General features: G+C 29.9%; 4 protein-coding genes across 4 annotated transcripts; 2 read left to right on the forward strand and 2 right to left on the reverse strand.

Annotated features, from left to right (window-relative positions):
- Positions 1-2,355: 2,355 nt before the first annotated feature.
- On the reverse strand, positions 2,356-5,037 carry LOC114192197. The gene is made up of 3 exons (XM_028081836.1): positions 4,607-5,037; positions 3,121-3,225; positions 2,356-3,027 (listed from the first exon to the last, which is right to left on the reverse strand). The coding sequence occupies exons 1-3, from the start codon at positions 4,919-4,921 to the stop codon at positions 2,716-2,718; spliced, it is 732 nt and encodes a 243-aa protein (XP_027937637.1). The 5' UTR covers positions 4,922-5,037; the 3' UTR covers positions 2,356-2,715.
- A 3,375-nt stretch (positions 5,038-8,412) lies between these two features.
- LOC114192223 (RING-H2 finger protein ATL70) lies at positions 8,413-9,534 on the forward strand. The gene has a single exon (XM_028081866.1). It carries the CDS (start codon positions 8,758-8,760, stop codon positions 9,268-9,270), a length of 513 nt encoding a protein of 170 aa, XP_027937667.1. The 5' UTR covers positions 8,413-8,757; the 3' UTR covers positions 9,271-9,534.
- Positions 9,535-12,454: 2,920 nt separating this feature from the next.
- On the reverse strand, positions 12,455-13,449 carry LOC114189497 (agamous-like MADS-box protein AGL62). Its single transcript, XM_028078073.1, has one exon. The coding sequence runs from the start codon at positions 13,340-13,342 to the stop codon at positions 12,695-12,697; it is 648 nt and encodes a 215-aa protein (XP_027933874.1). The 5' UTR covers positions 13,343-13,449; the 3' UTR covers positions 12,455-12,694.
- Positions 13,450-17,071: 3,622 nt separating this feature from the next.
- On the forward strand, positions 17,072-19,134 carry LOC114190076 (putative phosphatidylglycerol/phosphatidylinositol transfer protein DDB_G0282179). Its single transcript, XM_028078841.1, has 4 exons — positions 17,072-17,292; positions 17,933-18,034; positions 18,377-18,537; positions 18,765-19,134. The coding sequence occupies exons 1-4, from the start codon at positions 17,205-17,207 to the stop codon at positions 18,870-18,872; spliced, it is 459 nt and encodes a 152-aa protein (XP_027934642.1). The 5' UTR covers positions 17,072-17,204; the 3' UTR covers positions 18,873-19,134.
- The last annotated feature ends 1,121 nt before the right edge of the window (positions 19,135-20,255 follow it).

Consider the following 20,255-nt stretch of genomic DNA (forward strand, 5'->3'; position numbering starts at 1 on the left):
ATTTTGAGAAGTGGTGAAGTAAAGGAAGAGAAAGGGTGGGGTGAGCAAGGTCGGAGTGGCCTCTGGTGGAAAGAGGGAGAATAAAGAAATATGAATTTTAATACTAGAACGTGTAATTTTCAAACTACCCTTCTTTAAAATTATAATAAAAATTTAGGTTAAATATGTTTTTGTTCCTTATTTCAAGTGAATTTTGAAATTAATCCATTTCAAAACTTTGGATTAATTTAGTCTTTCATTTTTCGAAATGCGTGGATTTAATCTTTTTTAATCAAATTTTATTAAATTTATTTGACATTTCAAGTGTGTTTCATAATAATATTTGACTTAACATTAAAGTAAAAATGTGTCAGCAATATAAACAACTCAAATATAATCCTGAAATGCGTACGAAATATTAACTAAACCTAACAAAATTTGATTAAAAGGGCTAAATTCACGTATTTGAAAAGATGAATAATTAAATTAGTCTAAAGTTTCAAAATAGACTAATTCCAAAATTGACTGAAAATTAATGGATCAAAAGCATATTTAACCCTAAAAATTTCTACACATTTTGTTAATATCTTTTGGATTGAATATTTCGAAAAGTATTTTGAATCTAAAAATATATTCAAAACATTCAATCTATAAGATATTCTTAAAATGAGTCTTTTAGATCCAAAAATACCTTTAGATAGAGTATTTTAGAATCTAAAAAATACACACCCAGCCTCTTCTCTTCTTGCACCCTTTTTCTTCTTCCCCATATTTTCTTCTCTTCCACCATTCATCATACAAATTTATTTATTTGCATGTTATGTCTAATTTAACTTCTTGATGAAATTTTCAACAACACAGAAAATGAAAGGAGGTGCAAGAGGTAGAGTGAGGAAGGTAGGTGCGATGCAAGGGTAAATGGGAAGGAAAATTAAGGTTAGAGTTTTTATTATTAACTAAGGGTAAAATAGGCATTTTCTAAATTAGGAGTGTGCAGGAAGAAAACAATGTGGTGGAGGAAGTAGGAGCCTTGATGATTGAAAACAGCTTGCATGTATAATGAAATATTTTTCTAAGAAAAGTGTTTTGGGTGGTTTTATATAGTCAATACGGTTAAGTTATTAAAGTAATAGGTCTAAATTTATGAAAGAATTAAAGTCTAAATTTTATAGTCAATAAGGTTTTTATTGTTTTAAAATATAAAGGACTAAATTAAATATTTAAAAGATAAAAAGTAAACTGAAAATAAGTGAAAGGATAAAGACCTGTATGTATAATGTAACCTATAATAATATATACACAATACATATATTACACAATAATATAAGAAAATTGTAATTATTAATAAGTTTATTTAAATTAATAATATAATACGTTTATTGGTCTTTTAAAGGTATTATATAATTAAAGGCAGTTTAAACTGGTATGTCAGAACAAAATATACCATTCATTCCGAATCTTTGAGAAAAAAACCTATAACAGATAAAGACTTCATGGTTTTAACAAATGCCATATTCATGCTTTAATTTCTAGAGGAATGAACGGAGAAATAATGCAATTTTTTTTTTCTAAACACATAAAAAGATTTATACATATATAGTGTAATTTTGTATAATAAATAAATTTTTAATTACAATTAAACTTTCATCAAACAGTAAATAAAATAAAATATGATACATTAGTAACAATTACATATTGTTTTAAAAAATACTTTAGAAATGTATAAAATAAAAACTAGAACAAAAATTGAGCAACAAAAATATATCCTGTAAGTTATGATAGTAAAGTTTTATAGTTACAGGTCCAAAATTAAAACTTTAAGTTAAATTTAATATTTAAATAATGCATCCATGAACAAACGAAAATTTTAGTTATTATGATTTAGACATTTATAAAAGTGACTACAATAAGCACTGGTAAGAACAATAGATTGAGACGAAATAAGGTTTAGAAAAGAAATCTGAGGTAAACAAATAAACAATATTTTTATAAGTTGTGTTTTTAATACGAGGATTTTGTTGTAATATTTAAATGGTTTTGAATGACATGAATAGTATAGTAGATATTTATGTCCAATCAAAATTAGTTCGCGAACCCATTAAAGGTCAAAACTTCATACTTCATACATAGAAGATTTCTTTCAGATCCAAAGTTGCTAAAAATACCAAGGAAACAATATCTAGATCAACAATCTTGAACCCTGCTTCTAATTTTCCTTCTTCTTTGATGAATCCCTGCATCTTTATAAGAACAATACTTAAGATTCAATTTATTTACCATGAGATTCCTTGGAGCACTTGTAAGGCACTCAAGAGAAGACCATTTGAATAATTCATCATCCATGGCAATAGGCAAATAGCTAACTGCACCTCAGAATAATATTATGAACTGCCCACTTGCTAAATAATGAACATGTATCAGTTTATCACACATCTCACACACTAGAAGGACTTTTCATGCTAGTTTGGTCGAAGTTTGGACAGACTACATTCTTCAATCACACTATTTGGAATCTTCAAGTCCAACACAGTTTACTTCGGTCAATGACAAATTCATATGTTTTGTACTCCTTCCACCATAATAAAATAACTTTGGTATACAATATACAAGCCAATTCTGGATTCTCACAAATATATTGATAAGAGAAGGGTTGGGATGTGGATAACGTAATAACAAGAGCAAATCATAACAGAATGGTACAAGACAAAATTAAAAAAAAAAAAAAACTAAAGGGAATTAGAAAAATTTATCATACTGGCTTGTGAGGGAATCTCTCAGATTTGAATAAAGGCCATACAGTGAATATTGGCGAAGGTTTTTCACTTCATACCAAGAATTGAGAACTGCAAGGTGCTTATCTGTGCCAGAGAATGCCAATTGTATACCTATGCTGCAATCCACAGTTCCTCCATGACTCTTGCAACTGGACGTTTGTAGTGCACAATCCTGATTGTTGAGACATACAGCTTTCGAATTACTTGAGCATTTAGCACACCCATCTCTTTTCCAGTATAAATTTTGCAGTCTGCCCTTCTTAAACTCTAGGACCTGCAAAGCCAGGTCAAGTTGGTTCTCAGTATGAATTATGGTTATGACCACAAATATCAAAACACTACTTTCAAAAGAAAAACCACTCCTTACAAGAGTAAAACTGGTAACAGTATATGTGCCGTTTGCGACAAAAGCAGGGGGAGACCTTGCAGCATATCTCCTTCCAGCAAATGCAACCATATAGCCATACGTGTCCTGCACAAGAAACGGTTAACAGACCCAAAACGGTAAAACAAATTAATCAACAGAGACAAAAAAAAAGAACAAAAACAAAAGTTAAGCCTTAACTCAACTGATGATCAAATTAATCAACAGAGACAAAAAACAAAAGTTAACCAAACTGATGATCAAATCAATCCACACAGGTCAAGGGTTAGGAACTGTTATAAACTGTGCCTTCCATTCGCTTAAGCCCAACCAGTTTGACATCTGTATGAAGCCCAAACAACTCCAGGATATTTTGACTATAGTCAAAACTGGGACACTAGTTTATTGCACATACACGCTGTGATAGCCTGCCATTGTCCACAAGGGACCTTTGACCCTCAGCTATACGGATTCTAGCCTAGAGCTAACACTTATAAATGCTACCAACATTGTGAAAGATATGCATCTACTAAATCTAGTCACTTAAGTGAATTATTATTGGTGTCTTGAATGTAGAAGTATCTTTACAGGTACACATCTTATATTTTGGACATAAGTCATGTCCCGTATTTGTATCATGTTCAATGTTTGTGTTAGAGTCGATTTGGTGTTTCATAGATTATTACTTCAAGTGTTTCTGAAGGTATCATGCATTTTGGCCACTCTAAAGTCTAAGCCTGAATCAATAAGCTCGGATGACTAAACAATCAGTTCGGTCAAATCGACAATCAATTTGGACTGATCAGTGACCCTGCTCAAACTAGTAGCCTCATCCATTTTTGACAAAACAGGGACTAATCAGGCTCATTTAGGGCGCCAAACAAATTTGAATTTTGCTATAAAACTGAGGCAATAAATGTTTATGTAAGTTGAAAATACGAAAGTAGAAAATAGTAAGAGAATTGAAAATGGAACGAGAGAAAGGTTTCAATCTCATGTTTCACTAAAAAACAATTTCAACTCGCTTTCATACCACAGGATGTTTAACTGGAAAAAAAATTGTAGTCTATGAGTTGCACTCCACTTTAAACCGTCATATTGTTATGTTGTAACGAAGAAAGGAGAAATGAGCTTCCTTCCAAATCCCCTAACTCCAAGCTTTCCAGTTACTCAAACAAGCATAGCTTGAATTTAGCATAAACAAACATCTCACCAAAAAAAGAAAAAGATTCCTATTCACATGAACCAAGGATTCTGCAATTAGGGTTTCGTGAATACTTTCTAGTCAACTGGCATGTCAAAACAAATGATCGTACTTCAACGCTAAATTTTGGAGTAGCAAAAAAGAATTAAACACACACACACAAATTAACCAAATTATGAATTAACAAAAGAAATTGACTTCGGTTACTTCGATCACCAACAACAGAAACTATACCAATCTCTAAAATCTAAATTGAGAAAACAAACAGAGAAACTGAAAACGAACCGCGGTGAATGATGAGGAGTTAACGGTCAGGAGCGAGATCTCGTCGACCTTGGGTCTGAACACAGAGATCTGATAATTTGAATTGGAGAGCGAGAGTCTCGTATCACACGGTGACAGCTGAACGCTGCTGTTGTTGTTGAAGAAGAACTTGTCCTTCGGCGCGAACACGATTCCAAACGAGAATCCGTCGGATCGCTGCACTCGCGTGTCAGAGCACGGAGAGAATACTGGGTTGTTGTCGCCGGCGTCCGCCGGCAACGCCGCCACGAGCACCGCAACCACGATCGCCGCCGCTAGTCCTTTGATAACCTCCATGGAAGAATATTCTAGAAGTTTTCCCCAAACTACAGGGAATCGCTGCGTGCGGTAGAGTGCGAATTTCGGTTTTCTCGCGTTAACTTCAGCCGTTCATCCCGTTGAAGAACTAATGTCGTTTATAGGTTAAACGACTTCGTTTCTATTAAACAACTACGTTTCTATCAAACGGCTTCTTTTGTGTCAAACGATTTCTGAAAGTGCTACACGTGTTTCTAAATAATAATAATTAGGACTGAATATACTTTTTTTATTTATAGTGTAATTTTGATTTCTTTAAAAAAAAATATTATATATTTTATCCTCCTGGTTTCAAAATTTAGTCAATTTTCCTTTTTAAGAAAAAAAAAACTGATAACATGACACTGATTTTGTAGAAAAGTGTATACAAAAGTTCTTTTAAAATGATTAAGTAATCAATTATTGTGAGAAAATAATGATGTTGAATTACAGAAGCAAAATAAGGATAAAATTTAATTATACTGGCTACTGTTTTAGTAATTAATAATTGAAGGAGTGTTCTTATAGACAAAAACTTGGGCTGGACCCAGATTACAATGTTTTTATTTAGCGTCTTTCTATTTACATTCCCTCTTTTGCTAAACATATCTTCACTTGTATTATTTTATCAAAATGACATATTTATCCTAACCTTTTTCTATTCTGTTTAAACCACTCCCATCCATCTCATTTCCACACAACACGTTAATAGTAAATCCTATAAGAACGTGATAATAGTAGTTTAGTCATCACATGGTTGGACACGTACAACATGGTTTTGTTTATGACATATTTTTAATCATGTAAATATGAAATCAAAGTGGGTCAAATTGACTTATATGAATTGTCTTACCATGAGTTTGGTTAAAAATGAGTGAGCCCAATCCGACTTACGTTATAATGAACCAAAAATTTACAATCCAGCTTAACTCACCATTGGTTTGTGGATTAAGTGAATTGGCTCACTGATCTATATAAAAATATAAAAAGAAAATTATTTTTGAATATTCGAATTTGTGGTGGATGAGTTGCGACAGACAGACATGAATGGTATGAGATGAAGTTGTGTGTAATGTGGACGAAATGAAGGAAAAATGTGTGGTGTAAATGAAGCAAATGGAAATTAATTTCAAGTTAGGGTTTGTTTGATTCTAAAATATTAATTTGGTAGTCTTAAAATATAAGTAGATCAACTCATATTAATCCGAATTTAACTCATGTAGTTTATGGGTTAAGTGAGCTGAATCTATTTTAACTCATAACCAGCAAAAACTTTAATTTTCTAACTTGACTCATTTAAACACATGATGAAGGGATTTATTCACAGAATAAAATTCATTTTGACATGTTTATTTGTAAGGTTATAAAGTCATCATTAGCTCTTAATTGAATAATACATTCTTTCACTAATCTTGTGAATTTAATGATTGTAATTGAAATTTATTTGTAAGGTTATAAAGTCATCATTATCTCTTAATTGAATAATACATTCTTTCACTAATCTTGTGAATTTAATGATTGTAATTGAAATTTGAAGTTAAAATAATTGGTTGTGCAAAGTGATATGATTACCGAACCGACATTAAAGTTTATATGTTTAAGCTAAAGACATGGTCACAGATAATACACAAAGCTGAAATCAAAAGTCAAAGAGGAAGCAAAACACTCAATCGAAAGAAAGCAAATTATTGACATTGAGTTCAACAAAAAAAAAAGTAAAAACTTAAATGAAAATAAGTCTATTAACATTTTTCTGTTTCTAGAAATCCTAAAACTCTAAAAGCTTTTTAAAAACATTATAACAAAACATGTTAACACATGAAACGACCATTTTTTCTGTTTCTAGAAATCCTAAAACTAAAAGTTTTAAAAGCAATTGTAACAAAACATGTTAACTCACATGAAATGAAATTTTTAATTTTAAAAGAAGATTTAAAACTAAAATAAACAAACACACCCTGTGATTTTGCTTTCTTGTTTTTCAGAATCCTTTTTGGGTTATATACATAAAATAATTGGCCAGTTCACATGCAATCATGCTTTAAAATAAATTATACTTAACCACTCTATTTAAATAGTATTATACTCGTCCCCATTTTTTTTATCCTATGCTATTATTTGGAAATTCTTATGACACTTAGACGTATCAAAGATTTTTTCTTCTTTAACGAATAGTTGTCACCTCATCATATGATATTATTTAATGCATTTTTCATACTTAAAATTATTATATACGTTATTCAAATTATAATAAGTTATGCCTGTCACCTTTTAGTTATTTTTAGAAAAGAATGGAAAGAGATGTTGTGACGGATCAAGAGTATAAATGTCACAATATTATAGATTTTGAAAGCAGTGAAAAATTTAGCCAGTGAAAAGTTTGTTAATTTTGTTATAATTATTAATTAATAAAACAAATTAACGTTTACAACTATACGATCAATATAGATATGCGTTATTAATAACTTATTATAAATTACAAAATTATCTTGATTTTTTTAATCAAGTGTTATATAGTTATACATCTATTGTTTTTCTTTTTTTAACTTCTACATCTAATCATCTCACTACCTTACAAGAGTCTGATCCAATTATTAATATATTTCATACTTTTAATTTAAAAAATACAAGGGCTGATCCATACGCAATTTTGTTTACTCTTCTGCAAGTTTGACTTTTCCAAAACTTAATGATTTTTTTATTAAATAAAAAATATTACGGTATTAATGTGGTTGGTGATGGCTTTATCTAAACAGGTGAACCCAGAAAAATACTTTTGAATTACACAACTAATCTAGAATTATATAAATAAAAATAGACTTAAATATGTTTTTGTATTTAATTTTCGGTGAATTTTAGAATTAGTCCATTTTGAAATTTTAGACCAATTTAGTCATTTTAATCAAATTTTGTTAGATTTATTTGATGTTTCGTACTCATTTATGACTGAATTTGAGTTTTTTATACTACTTGAAATATTTTTGCTTTAATGTTAAGTCAAATATTATTATGAAATGTGCTTGAAATGTTAAATAAATTTAACAAAATTTGATTAAAATAATTAAATTCACATATTTCAAAAGATGAAAGACTAAATTGATTCAAAGTTTCAAAATGGACTAATTCTAAAATTCACTAAAAATTAAGGTACCAAAAAAAACATATTTAACCCATAAAAGGTTATTTTAGTTTATCTAAGAACTTTAATGTAAAATCAGAATTATATAAGGATCGAAGCACTCCTAAAATGTTTATATATATTAATATTCTTTGCATATAAAAAAAATATAAATTCAAGCATAAAACAGTTAATCTACAACCATAGCCAAAAAAATAATAAAACTTGATTCACAACTTTCCTAGTAATGCATGGAACGTGGCCATTCTGAAGCATTGACCACTGACAGATAAGGTTTTTGTAATATAATGATGTTTGTTTGTGAACACAAATGAATCGTAGATACATGGAAATATTGACATCAAGGATATCGTTGACCTGCACAAACCAGTGAACATGTAAACATAATCTAACGTTGAGAAAGTGGAATGTATTCACATGCAATGCCTCATTATTGGTTTTCTTTACTTAACCCTAAATACATACATGTCTTTCCTTCATTCAAACGCAACCCTTAATTTTCTTACCCTTCTTCTTCTTCCCTTCTCTCTCTCTCTGATCACATTCATTTTCCGTTGACTTCGTATCATGAAATCTTGCAGCAGCCAAATCATTAACGTCTCATTGCAAGTTGATCTCATCCATCACCATGGCTAACATAAACACTTGAATATCCAACCAAAACCATCTTCTATCAAACACTTTCTGCATCAAGAAGATGAACAACAACACAAGTGATTCATCTGGGTACCTTGGATCCAGCAACATAAGTGGGTTTGGCATGGGCATAGGAATCTCAATTGGGATTCTTCTGCTGATCACAACCATCACACTCACCTCCTACTTCTGCACCAGGTCACAGGTGCCAGCTGCTCCAAGGAGAAGAACTTCTTCTTCAACTGGCCCACAATTCCTTGAGCCACACCACACAATAGTTGATGTTGGGTTGGATGAAGCCACAATCATGAACTACCCCAAGATGCTGTTCTCTGAAGCCAAGCTGAGAAAATCTGATTCCACACCAACAAGCTGTTCCATATGTCTGGGAGATTACAAAAGTTCTGATGTGCTAAGGGTTTTGCCAGATTGTGAACATGTGTTTCACCTCAACTGCATAGACCCATGGTTAAGGCTGCATCCAACTTGTCCTCTCTGCAGAACATCACCTATCCCAACACCTCTCTCCACACCTCTTGCAGAAGTTGTCCCATTAGCAACAAGGCGAGATTGATTCCTAGTTTCAAATGTTTTTGCATTGTTCTAGTACTAGTTCACCTTCACAATTTCATAAACTACTTTATTGATTCATTCTATATGTAAATTCTTCTCTTCTACCCTTTCTCCAAAACAAAACAAATGTTTAAAGTTCAGAAATATCAGTTCATCATGAGTAGAAGCTACAGTAACTGCTGCAAATTTCATTTTTCTTTCCTTGTATGAAATCTTGAAAACCTCGCACAGTATTATTCATAACATGTTTCTTTGGAAAGAAAAATTATTATTAGTGGTATCATTGGAGAGATAGAGTGAATTTATATAATGAATGAAGACAACTCTCGTCTTATAAGCTATAAGCTTGTTTGTTAGAATTTAAAATTACTTAGGATTAAGTTAATCTTAAAATTTAATTAAAAATTTAGTTCTTATATTTAAAGTTTTTGATTTAATTTGTCTTTATATTTGTTTTTGGCTAAGGAATATTATTGTAAAAAAAATGTAATCCCTTTAATTGAATTGGTGTTTTTTTTATCGGTAAATATATATATATATATATATATGTATATATTTTGGAATTTCAAGAGTGTGTCGACCCGTATACAAATACAAAAAATTCTCATAATAATAAGTGTATTTACAATCAACCAAAATGATTGGTGCATTTTTAAGCCAAAAAAAATCCTAACCTATATTCATTTATCAGGAAAGTCCAATGATAAATACAAATACCTTATATAGCAAGGTTGAGTCTAATTGTATGTCCAATGTAATGAATCATGTTTTAACAGTCCATCCCATATCTTTACAGGATTTTTGTGTAAAGTTTTCTCAAAATAATCTGCATAAATATGATTTGCATCGTGTTATGTCAATGGGTGTCTGCAGATCAGTTTTAGTTCCCATAGATGTCTATGTATATATTGGTTTATCAACATTCCTCGTTAGATAATGTCCACCATAGCTGATTACCAATGTCTTTAATCTATATTTCCTTATATGAATTGGTGTTAATACCTTTTGAAGAGTATTTATATCAAAATTTAAGTTATTTTGTATCTTTAACGCATGTCAAACCTTAGCAAAGAAATCAAAATTTTGACATGTGTCACCTCCGAACAATATTATCATCAATTTAATGAAAGACATCACAATTTTTTTTTAAAAATAGTTAATTGAATAAAATAATATAAAAATCAAAACAAATAAAACAACTAAATATAGAAACTAAATTAATAATTAAACGTATATTTAAAATAAATCTCATGAAATATGGATTTAGTTTTATAAAAGTTTTTTGATCTTCGGATGTTTTACCTTAATAATAATTTGATAATAAAAGTTTACATGTCTACATAGATTACTAAAGTGTAACTCCTATTCTAATTGAATAGTAATAAAAAGCATCTAAGGATATGCGTATGTAAGTTTTGTTTTTTTTACAAATGATCTTCTGATATTTTACAAGACTCCAATCAAAGTTTCAAAGTATTATATTTTAATAACCTTAATTTTGAAGAAAAAATAAAATACTAATTAAACGTTGTCACTAAATTCCAAATAAAGTCATCTTAATTGTTGAAATGTCTACATTATTAAGTTATTTGAAATTAAAAAAATAAACCCAAAACTTCCTTAAACACGAAAAATCCAAACGTCATGCTCCCATAATATCTTTTTTCCTTCAATTTGAAGAGAGAACCGTAAATTTCTTCAACTTGATCCATCTCTTTTGTCTTTATCTGTTTATTTCAACATATACGGCTACAAGCTTACTGAGTCTGTTTTAGATCTCTTCGATATTAATTAAGAAGAGTCATGGACATTAATTTAGAAAAATTATTAAATAAAAAAGGATTCGATTTCTTTCACTTACCCTAAATTCTTATTTTATGGTTCATTTTTTCAGTAAAGTTTTTAAAAAAATTGTCGAGTTTCTTATGAGTTTTTCCCATTCAAGTAGAAACTCAGCCTACTTTGGTGGAAACAAGAACAATAAAAAATTAGTTCAAAATTTTAACAAAGAACAATGAGTTTTTGAATTCCTAATAGATATTGGGTTCGAGCCCACCAATTTTTAAAATCGCAATCCCTCACCAAGTCAACCTTGTGTGAATAAAAATAAAAATGATGATTGACTACTCTTTTCACTTTTTAATTAATTAATTAATAATGTGTTTATAACAATATAATCATATAATAATAGCTTCCTTTAATTTAATTATTAATGATTTAGTATTTTATTAAATAATTAAGTAAGTCACAGTGAACTTATATAGATAATTATTATTGACTTATCAATATATATTAGTACTTAAAATAAAAACTATAACCCGGCACCAATGGAGTGGTGTGATCGGTGGTGAAACTTGAAAAAAATATCTAGGTGTCAAATTAAATTTTTTGTATATAATTTTTTTAATTAAAAAAATTATTTTCCTTTATTTAAATAATACAATTTAAATTTTTCAATTTTTAATTTTCTTAATTTATTGAATTCACATAAATGAGTATTCTAATTTTTATTTCAATTCAAGACTATTCAACTAATTCATTGTATGTAGTTGAAAATACAAAATATCAACATTTTATAGAGTTGGGTTATACTAATTTGAGAAAATATAATTAGGGTTCATGTCAATTTCATATAAAAAATTTCTAAAATCATAGATAGGGTTCATACTAATTTGAGAAAACTTAATTTGGAAGAAATATCGTAATGGGAAGAATTATAAATCTAACATACACAAATCATACTAAGATACTTATTCATGAGACCGTATGAGTTTGCATTATTTATTCTCTCTGTTCTCCAATCTTTTTTTCCTAATCTGTCTTTCTTTTATTTCACACTTTTTGTATGACTTGTGAAAAAACCTTATAACCATATATAAAATTTTAATCTCTTTAATCCAGTTATTAATCTATCAAATTAATTTTTATTTTACTTTTTAAACAAAATATATATATATATATATATATATATATATATATATATAATAAAATTAAAAGTTTGGGGAGCCATTACTCCCTTTGGTTCCAAGCAAGGTCTGCCAATGGGTGTGATGTAATTATCTAATTGTGATCGGAGCGGTGAGTTTGAAGTAAATAAAAAAAAATGGATGAAAATTCTATTTGAAAATAAAAATATTAAAGTTTAAAAACAAAAAGAGATATATTGATTTTAGTTAGATGCCCTTCTCATTCAAATAAGAAAACATGAGGAAACTACATGCCCTATGTCAAAACATACAGAAAACACACTTCACCAACAACAACACTTGATGAAGATTATTGAAGACAACGAAAACTATGGAATCCTAGAAGTTAAACAAACAGATACTATAAGAATTTAAACAGGGCATCGTATCAGAAGGTGTTCCACGTCAGAAGTTGTCACAAAAAGCTCTCATCATCAGTCACAGAAAAGCCATGCGCTTCTACAACGACAATGGCGGATGTATAGTTTCAGAGTTGTTATCAACACTGGAAGAAAAGGAGTTGTTGCTTCCAGCTGAGAGAAACTGAGAGGGTGAGTTGTAAGCAAAAGTGGTCTGCAGAAGGAGCTTCTCGCGTTTTTCATTCACGCGTTCCTTCAGATCCTCCAACATCTTCTTGTACTTCTCAAGCTGCGCATCGTTCATGCAATCCATCGGCATGGCCCACCACGAGTGTTCTTCCACGTCCTTCATCACACGTTTCAGACCCTCTTCGTGTTTCTTCTCCGCCGCCATCTGGTCGGAGAGGTTGTTGAGTTGCGCATGGAGTTCTCCCTCGTCCACGGTGCTGTGAGCCTCGTTCAGGTCCAGCGTCAGAAGCGGAGGTGGACCCTGCGCCATGTAGCGCTGGATAACAGGGTCCACGTTAGGGCTTCCGAACGAGAAAACCTGGTTGCTCGGAGAAAACATGATGACAGCAATGTCCACGCCACACAGCGTTGCAAGCTCGCTCGCTTTCTTGAAAATCCCGGTGCGACGCTTCGAGAACGTCACCCGAAGGTTATGCTCGTTGCTCATCTTTTTTATCTCAATCTTCTGACGACCCTTCGTCTTCTTCAGGGTCTTCTTTGCCATGTTCTTGGAATCCATGTGTGTTATTGTTCTAAGCTCTATATATGTTATCTGATATGAAAAAGATGAGGTGTGTGACAGAGGAGGGTTTTGGGTTGAATTTATAGGAATTTTCAGAGTGTGGTTTGGCCAACCAAAAGAGTTTTTGTGAATGCATTAAGTGGTTTCTAGATTAAGAATGGGAACATCATTGGACCTTCCATATTCGGCTTCTGAGATAAACATATTTATGCCTGCAGATGAATTTTTTTCATGAGCTTTTCTAAATCTAATCATTTCTTTTTAAACAGTATTTTTTTCAATAATTAATTAACTACAGCAAAGGTAAGTATTTACTATATGCCCAAACTGTTTTTCTACATTTGACTTTATACTTCCTCTTCACTTCTTTCTGCTACTAAAATGTCAAACTATCTCAGGAAAAAAAGGAAAAGGAGAGTAACGTTATAAATTTCTATCCATATATTACTGTGTAAAATATATATATATATATATATATATATATATATATAATATGATATTTTGACTATTAAATTTTAACAATTTTTACTTATAACATGAGATGTGATCTTTTAAGTGATTTTAAAATATAAAAAAATTAGTAAATGAAAATATGGATAGTCACTTAAAATATGTCACCTCATGTTATAAAAAAAATTAACAAAAATTTAGTTTTTAAAAAATTATTTTCCTATAATTAAGGATGTATAATATTAATTACTATATAAAAATATAATTTAGTGTGGTGCCGTACCACTTAGAATAATAATACTAAAAAAAAAATTATACTAAATTAAATTTCAAGTCTTTATAAATTGGAATACTTTAAATTAAGTACTTATTACAAAAATTATTTACAGAGTATTTAAAATGTTTATAATTTTTAATGAAGTTTTTACAGTTTTATTTTTTCCATAACTAGATGTCTAATTATCTTGTTTAGTTGTCTTTACATGTGTTAAAAGATAAGAGATTTTTGTGATTAATACAAAACGACATTATAATTAGTGTAAAACAGTAATCAACTTTTATTAAGGAATAAGATAAGAATTACACCATTCGCTTTAAAAAAATAAATAAATGACAAATACTAAACTGAAAAATATAAAATTTTATGTTGTACAACAAATGAAAATAATAATAAATAATAACTTTGAAAACTTCAAAATATTTAATAAAAGTTCAAAGAAGTTGGTAAAGATTAATCAGTTCTGTGTAGAAAACAAGTCTCCTCGACTCATGCGGGAAAGTCTATGTATTCTTATTTTATTATCTATCGGATCTTATTGTTTATTCCTGCTATCAGGTTATTCTATTTAGAAAATAATTTTTTAACTATTAAATTTTGACAACTATTTTTTATAATTTTAGGTGTTATTTTTTAATTAGTTTTCTTTTTTTTTAATTTTTTTAATATTTTAAAACCACTTAAGAGATAACACATCATATTATAAAAAAAAATCGTTAAAATTTAATAGTTAAAATATCATTATTCTATTCTATTTATATATTTGTTCCTCTATTTTACTTTCTCATAACGTTAGGTATGTTTCTTTTATCCTTTCGACTTTTGTTACCAAGCTATGGTTTTAATGTGAAAATTTAATAAGACTTTTAATTTAAACCATTACATATAACAACACATTATATATATATATATATATATATTTATATATATATATATATATATTTATATATATATATATATATATATATATATATATATAATATCCCAAAAACAATATAACAAAATTATGTATTATCGACAGAAATAATCCCTCGATCATAGAAAAAATTGTCAGCGATTCAATTTTATTGACGATAATCCTTTTCTTTCAACATTTTAAGGTAATTGATTGCCTCTATCTTATTCTTTTCATTTCATTATCAATATTATTCTTTTCATTTCATTATCAATATGTTTATTATTTCTTTACTTGTAAGCTACGAATAATATTATGATCCCAATTACTTATTCTCAATGAAATTCTAATTTATCAATGAAATTCTAATTATGTCATTGCAAGTTACTTATGACTGTAGAAAACATCATATTCAATTTTTTGTTCAGTTTGTTTGTTTGGACTTCTTGCGTTAGCTATATTCGTTAGCTTTATTCTAATTAACTGCTTTTTCCACTCTTTTTCTAGATTTGTATTTTTATTTCTATACATGAAATGAGATCCTTTCATCTTCTTTTCATTTTGAGGATGAGGAAAAAATTTAAAAAAAAAAATCATTCAAAGACTTCTTGTAGACTTTCATAAATGTGTAAAGAAGCTAAAGAAAAAAAAAACCTAAATGGACTACAAATATTATATGGAACAACCTCCTAAAGAAGGAAAGTATGTTGGTGTATCAATCAAAATTAGGGATGACAATATGGGACTAGTCTGTTGGACCGACTCACAAGCCTGCAAAAAAAACGTGGGACGGGTCAGGGTAGTGAACCCACAGGCCCGCAGTAGCTCGGCCTACATAAGTTTGTAGCCCACGGCCCACATAAAAAAAAACTTGCACTTGTGTATATTAGTTACTTTTATTATGGACTCTCCTCTTAACGTTCAAACTTTTTGTATAATTGGAAAAGACAAATATTATGTATTTTTTATGTGCTAAAATTTAAAGAATACATTGTGTATGTCATAGTATGAATATGATGAAAATGTTAAATTATCAATTTATCATCAAACTCTTTAACGTCTTTACTTAATTTTGTGAACTTCTTAAAGTTTTTTAACTTAAATATTGAAAGTTTTATCATAAAAAAAAAAAAACAAGCCAACCCACCGCTTGCGAGGTTAGTGATGTGCGAAGCAGACCAATAATTACAACCCGCATAAATTATGCAAGACAGGACGGGTCAGCATAATATATGTGGACCTTATGCGGGTCGGACCTGCTGCATTATCATTCTTAATCAAAATGTAATACAACTAAGAAAATTTGGACTTCTAATAAAGGTTGGAATTTGCACACCGAGAGATCCATTAATTTGCACAAACACGTCATTCAATTAATATGAATTCTTTAATAGTGATAATTATTCAACCATGATAACAAATATTTACTAATTATAAATTCTTCATTTTATAATGTTTTATAATGTCATTAGACAACAACAGTTGAAATTAAAACAAAGATTTAAAGCTTACTTACATTACAAAAAAATAAAATCTTGAAGATAAAACATGTTACAAAATTGATTTTTCAAAATTTGTTGAGAGCTCTAAATATATGTCGTCTCTAACATTCGACATTTAAATGGTTGATTTTATTGAATATTGTTTGCTTTGAATTCATATATATATATATATATATATATATATATATATATATATATATATATATATTTATAAAATGACACGTAACATGTACGGAGACGGTGTTAAAGTTAACTTAACGATAAAGACCAAATTGAATCTTTTAAAGAATTAGAGGACCAAATTAAATCAAAAAATAATAAGAGAACCAAAATGAACAAATCTAACAAATTAAGGGACTAAAATAATAATTAAGCCTATATTGGATAAACAAATAACTTATTTGAAGAAGAAAAAAAATAAATTATACATAACCCCTTTAAAGATGTTGTTTAAAAAAATAGTAAACATATTTATTAATTTCGTACAATTTCCTGTATCATATATAAAATTGGAAAACATGTTGTGGAAAGGTGTCATTTATCTAAAAATATGTTAATATTGTTTTGCAATTAAGGGTCACCAGCGAAAATTAAACAGAAAAAAAACAGAAACCATCAATAATATCCTTAAGCCTATGCTTATCCATTCCTATAAAACGTGGCAGAGAAGAAGAACATCAAGAAGTTAACCTGCGGAAGCAAAGTTGCTTGAGCTCTTTCCAACTACCCTTCTCCATGGAAATCTTAAGCTCCAAGTTCTTCTTCTTTTCAACTCTCTGTCTTCTCTGCGCATTTACCAACGCCGCAGATATTCGCTATTGCGGTTAATCCCTTAACCCTTTCTCCTGTTTTTTTTTTTTTCCTTCTGTCCCTAACATATGATCTTATCAAGTTTCCTTTTTTTCTTTTTGGGTAAAAGGTTTCAAATTTTAGTTTTAGAAGCATTTATAGTTCAATTCTTGATGCTGCGGAAAATTGTGGGAATAAGGTTCGGTACTGGAACTGTGGTTGCAGAAACCCCCAAATTTTCGGTGGCGGGTTTTTTCAAACCTTAGATCTATATTCTTTAATTGAAATATTGTTTCCTTGATTTGGGGTTTGAAAGTTTTAAACTTTCCCTCGAAAATGATTTATTAAACAATTGGGTTCTGTCTGTATACGGTTTTTAATTTATTGGATCGTGCCTAAATATTTCGTCTTTATCTGTTTCTTGGCATCAATGTTATTCAATTGGGAAATTTACCGTTGTGGAGATTTTTTTTATGTGTATAATAATCTGAATATAATTGAATAATGAGTTTTGGTGAGTTGAGTTAACGTATTGACTACTTCTTCGAAGCTGTCTTTTAGTTTCTAAGTATTTTTTTTCTCTTTGATCAGTCTTATAATTTAATAATCTATTGATGTTTTGTTGCATTATATTACTGTTTTTATTGTTATTGAATGAACTATTGCTATGTCAGATAAGAAAGCTGACTACGATGTTGAGGTCAGTGGGGTTGAGATATCTCCTGATCCCATCGCAAGAGGCCAGCCTGCTACATTCAGCATTGCTGCAAATACAGGTACTCTGTGGTTTAACATGTTTGTTATGATACTGTGTTTCATTTCATTTTTATAATATTTTAATTTCTGTTAGTGTATCCACTCCATGCACATGGTGTTGTGTGTTGAAAGTTTCCTATCATACTTATTCATTTGTTTATTCTGTTCTCACTACATGGCTCTTGTTACAAGACCAGATAGCTGAAAGAAACTTCTGTTGTTGATTTTTTTGATGCATATATTCTGAGTGTAGAAAGTAAGTTTATTTGGAGCATAGTGATACCATTCAGCTAGAGATGGATGAGACTTTGGTGGATAAATAATTTGCCTATTTTCTCTAAATTAAGCATTTCATGATCCAGGTAAAGCATTGTCAGGAGGGAAACTAGTGATTGATGTGTCTTATTTCGGATGGCACATACATAGTGAGACTCATGATCTTTGTGGAGAAACCACTTGCCCTGTTTCCATTGGAGATTTCGTCATTGCTCATTCACAAGTTTTACCTGGATTCACTCCACCTGTGAGTCAATGTTCTCTTCATTCCTTGTGCATGTGTGTGTAGTTAGGTGGAAGAAGAAATCTTTCTATTTATCTATCTGTGTAATGTCTCACTTCCTGATCTGGGTTTCTCATATGATCATTGGAATTTGGAAAAATATCCTTGTACTCATGTTATGGGATGTCTATGTATTGTACACTGAGGTCTCATTTCTTGTTCAATGCTAATTTATGATGTTGTATTTGCAGGGTTCATACACTTTGAAGATGAAGATGTTCGATGGAAATAAGCATGAGTTAACCTGCATCACATTTGGTTTTGATATTGGGTTTGGTTCCTCTGTTGCAGATATGTAATTGGCATTGGTTGTTTAAGTCTATGATCAGGAACAGATCTATATATTTTGTACAAACTGCAGAGTACCATATCTTTCTTCTATAATCCAGCATATGCTTGGAAAGTAAAATGTGTTGAAGTTCTTTCGGGGATTCGAAAACACAATTTCCTTACATATTTGTCTGTTATTGATGAACATTATGTAATGTTCATTACTTGTATATCCACAAAGAGACGTTAAATTATATTATTGTTTCTTATCTTTTATTTTAGCAAAGTCAATTTGGTCTTTCACTTTTAAATTTGGTTGTTTTGAGGAATATCGTTTATTTCTTTCTTTGGTTTTTCTTTGTTTGGATGTTTTAGAAGTCATTATTTGTTCTTGAAGAGAAGTTAAATGTGGGGGGAAAGATAACAAATAACCATTCACTTTAGAATCCTAAAGTACAAAATTGGATCTGTCTTTTGAAGGATAAGAAACCAAACTAAATAAGATAATAAAGATAAATATTGTTGTTAAAAATAGGATTAATCTACTATGTTCAACAAGTTAACAAATTAGAAGAGTAAATCATTTAAAATTATTTTATTTATTTATTTCGTTTATATATTTATTTTAATATATTTAAATTGGATTGATTTAATTTATTATTTTCATTTGTTTTATTAAATATTGTTATAAATATAAGAGTTGAAAACTAAACTTACATAATTTAGACACAATTTAATTACACATGTCGAATTATTAGTGTCTATTTAGTATTTGTGCTAGACACTGTTATTAAATTTTGGTCATGGAGGTGTCATGGTGGAAATCGGTAACGATTTCTCAATCTTCCGTCAAAACAAAGTGGAGGCGAATTGGTTTTTTCATGGTGGGTGGCGGTGGTGATCGTGAGTAGAAGGAAAGAATGGTGAAGAATCGCGGTGTTGGCAATGTGGGAGGAGGAAGAAGTTGAAACCCTAAATTATCCTTCTTCTAGTGTTTAATAAATTGGGTCTAGCCTATTAAAATACAAACCTCTTCATATTTTTTACCATTCACTCTCATTTTTACCCTATTCTATTATTTCACTTACGTTACTGCAGTCACATAGCAGTAAAAAAATTTTACCCTAAAATTTCTTTATTTTTCTTTGACCCAAAAGTCCAAAGCACATTATTCCTTCACTCTTGCAGTTACTGCCGCCAGCCACCACCCCCAGTTGTCACCATCGGTCGTCGTCAATTTTCATCGCTGGCTGCCATCGTTGGCGGTGGCCACTGCCAATTTTGTTTTTTCATTTTTTTTTCTATTTTTCTACTTTTACTATAATTATTTTACAAATAATATACCTATTTTCCAACAATGATCATGATACTTCAAAAACATTTCATAAAAATGACACTTGTTGGAAACATTG

This window comes from Vigna unguiculata, chromosome 7 (genome assembly GCF_004118075.2).
Source record: "Vigna unguiculata cultivar IT97K-499-35 chromosome 7, ASM411807v1, whole genome shotgun sequence".
Taxonomy (NCBI): domain Eukaryota; kingdom Viridiplantae; phylum Streptophyta; class Magnoliopsida; order Fabales; family Fabaceae; genus Vigna; species Vigna unguiculata.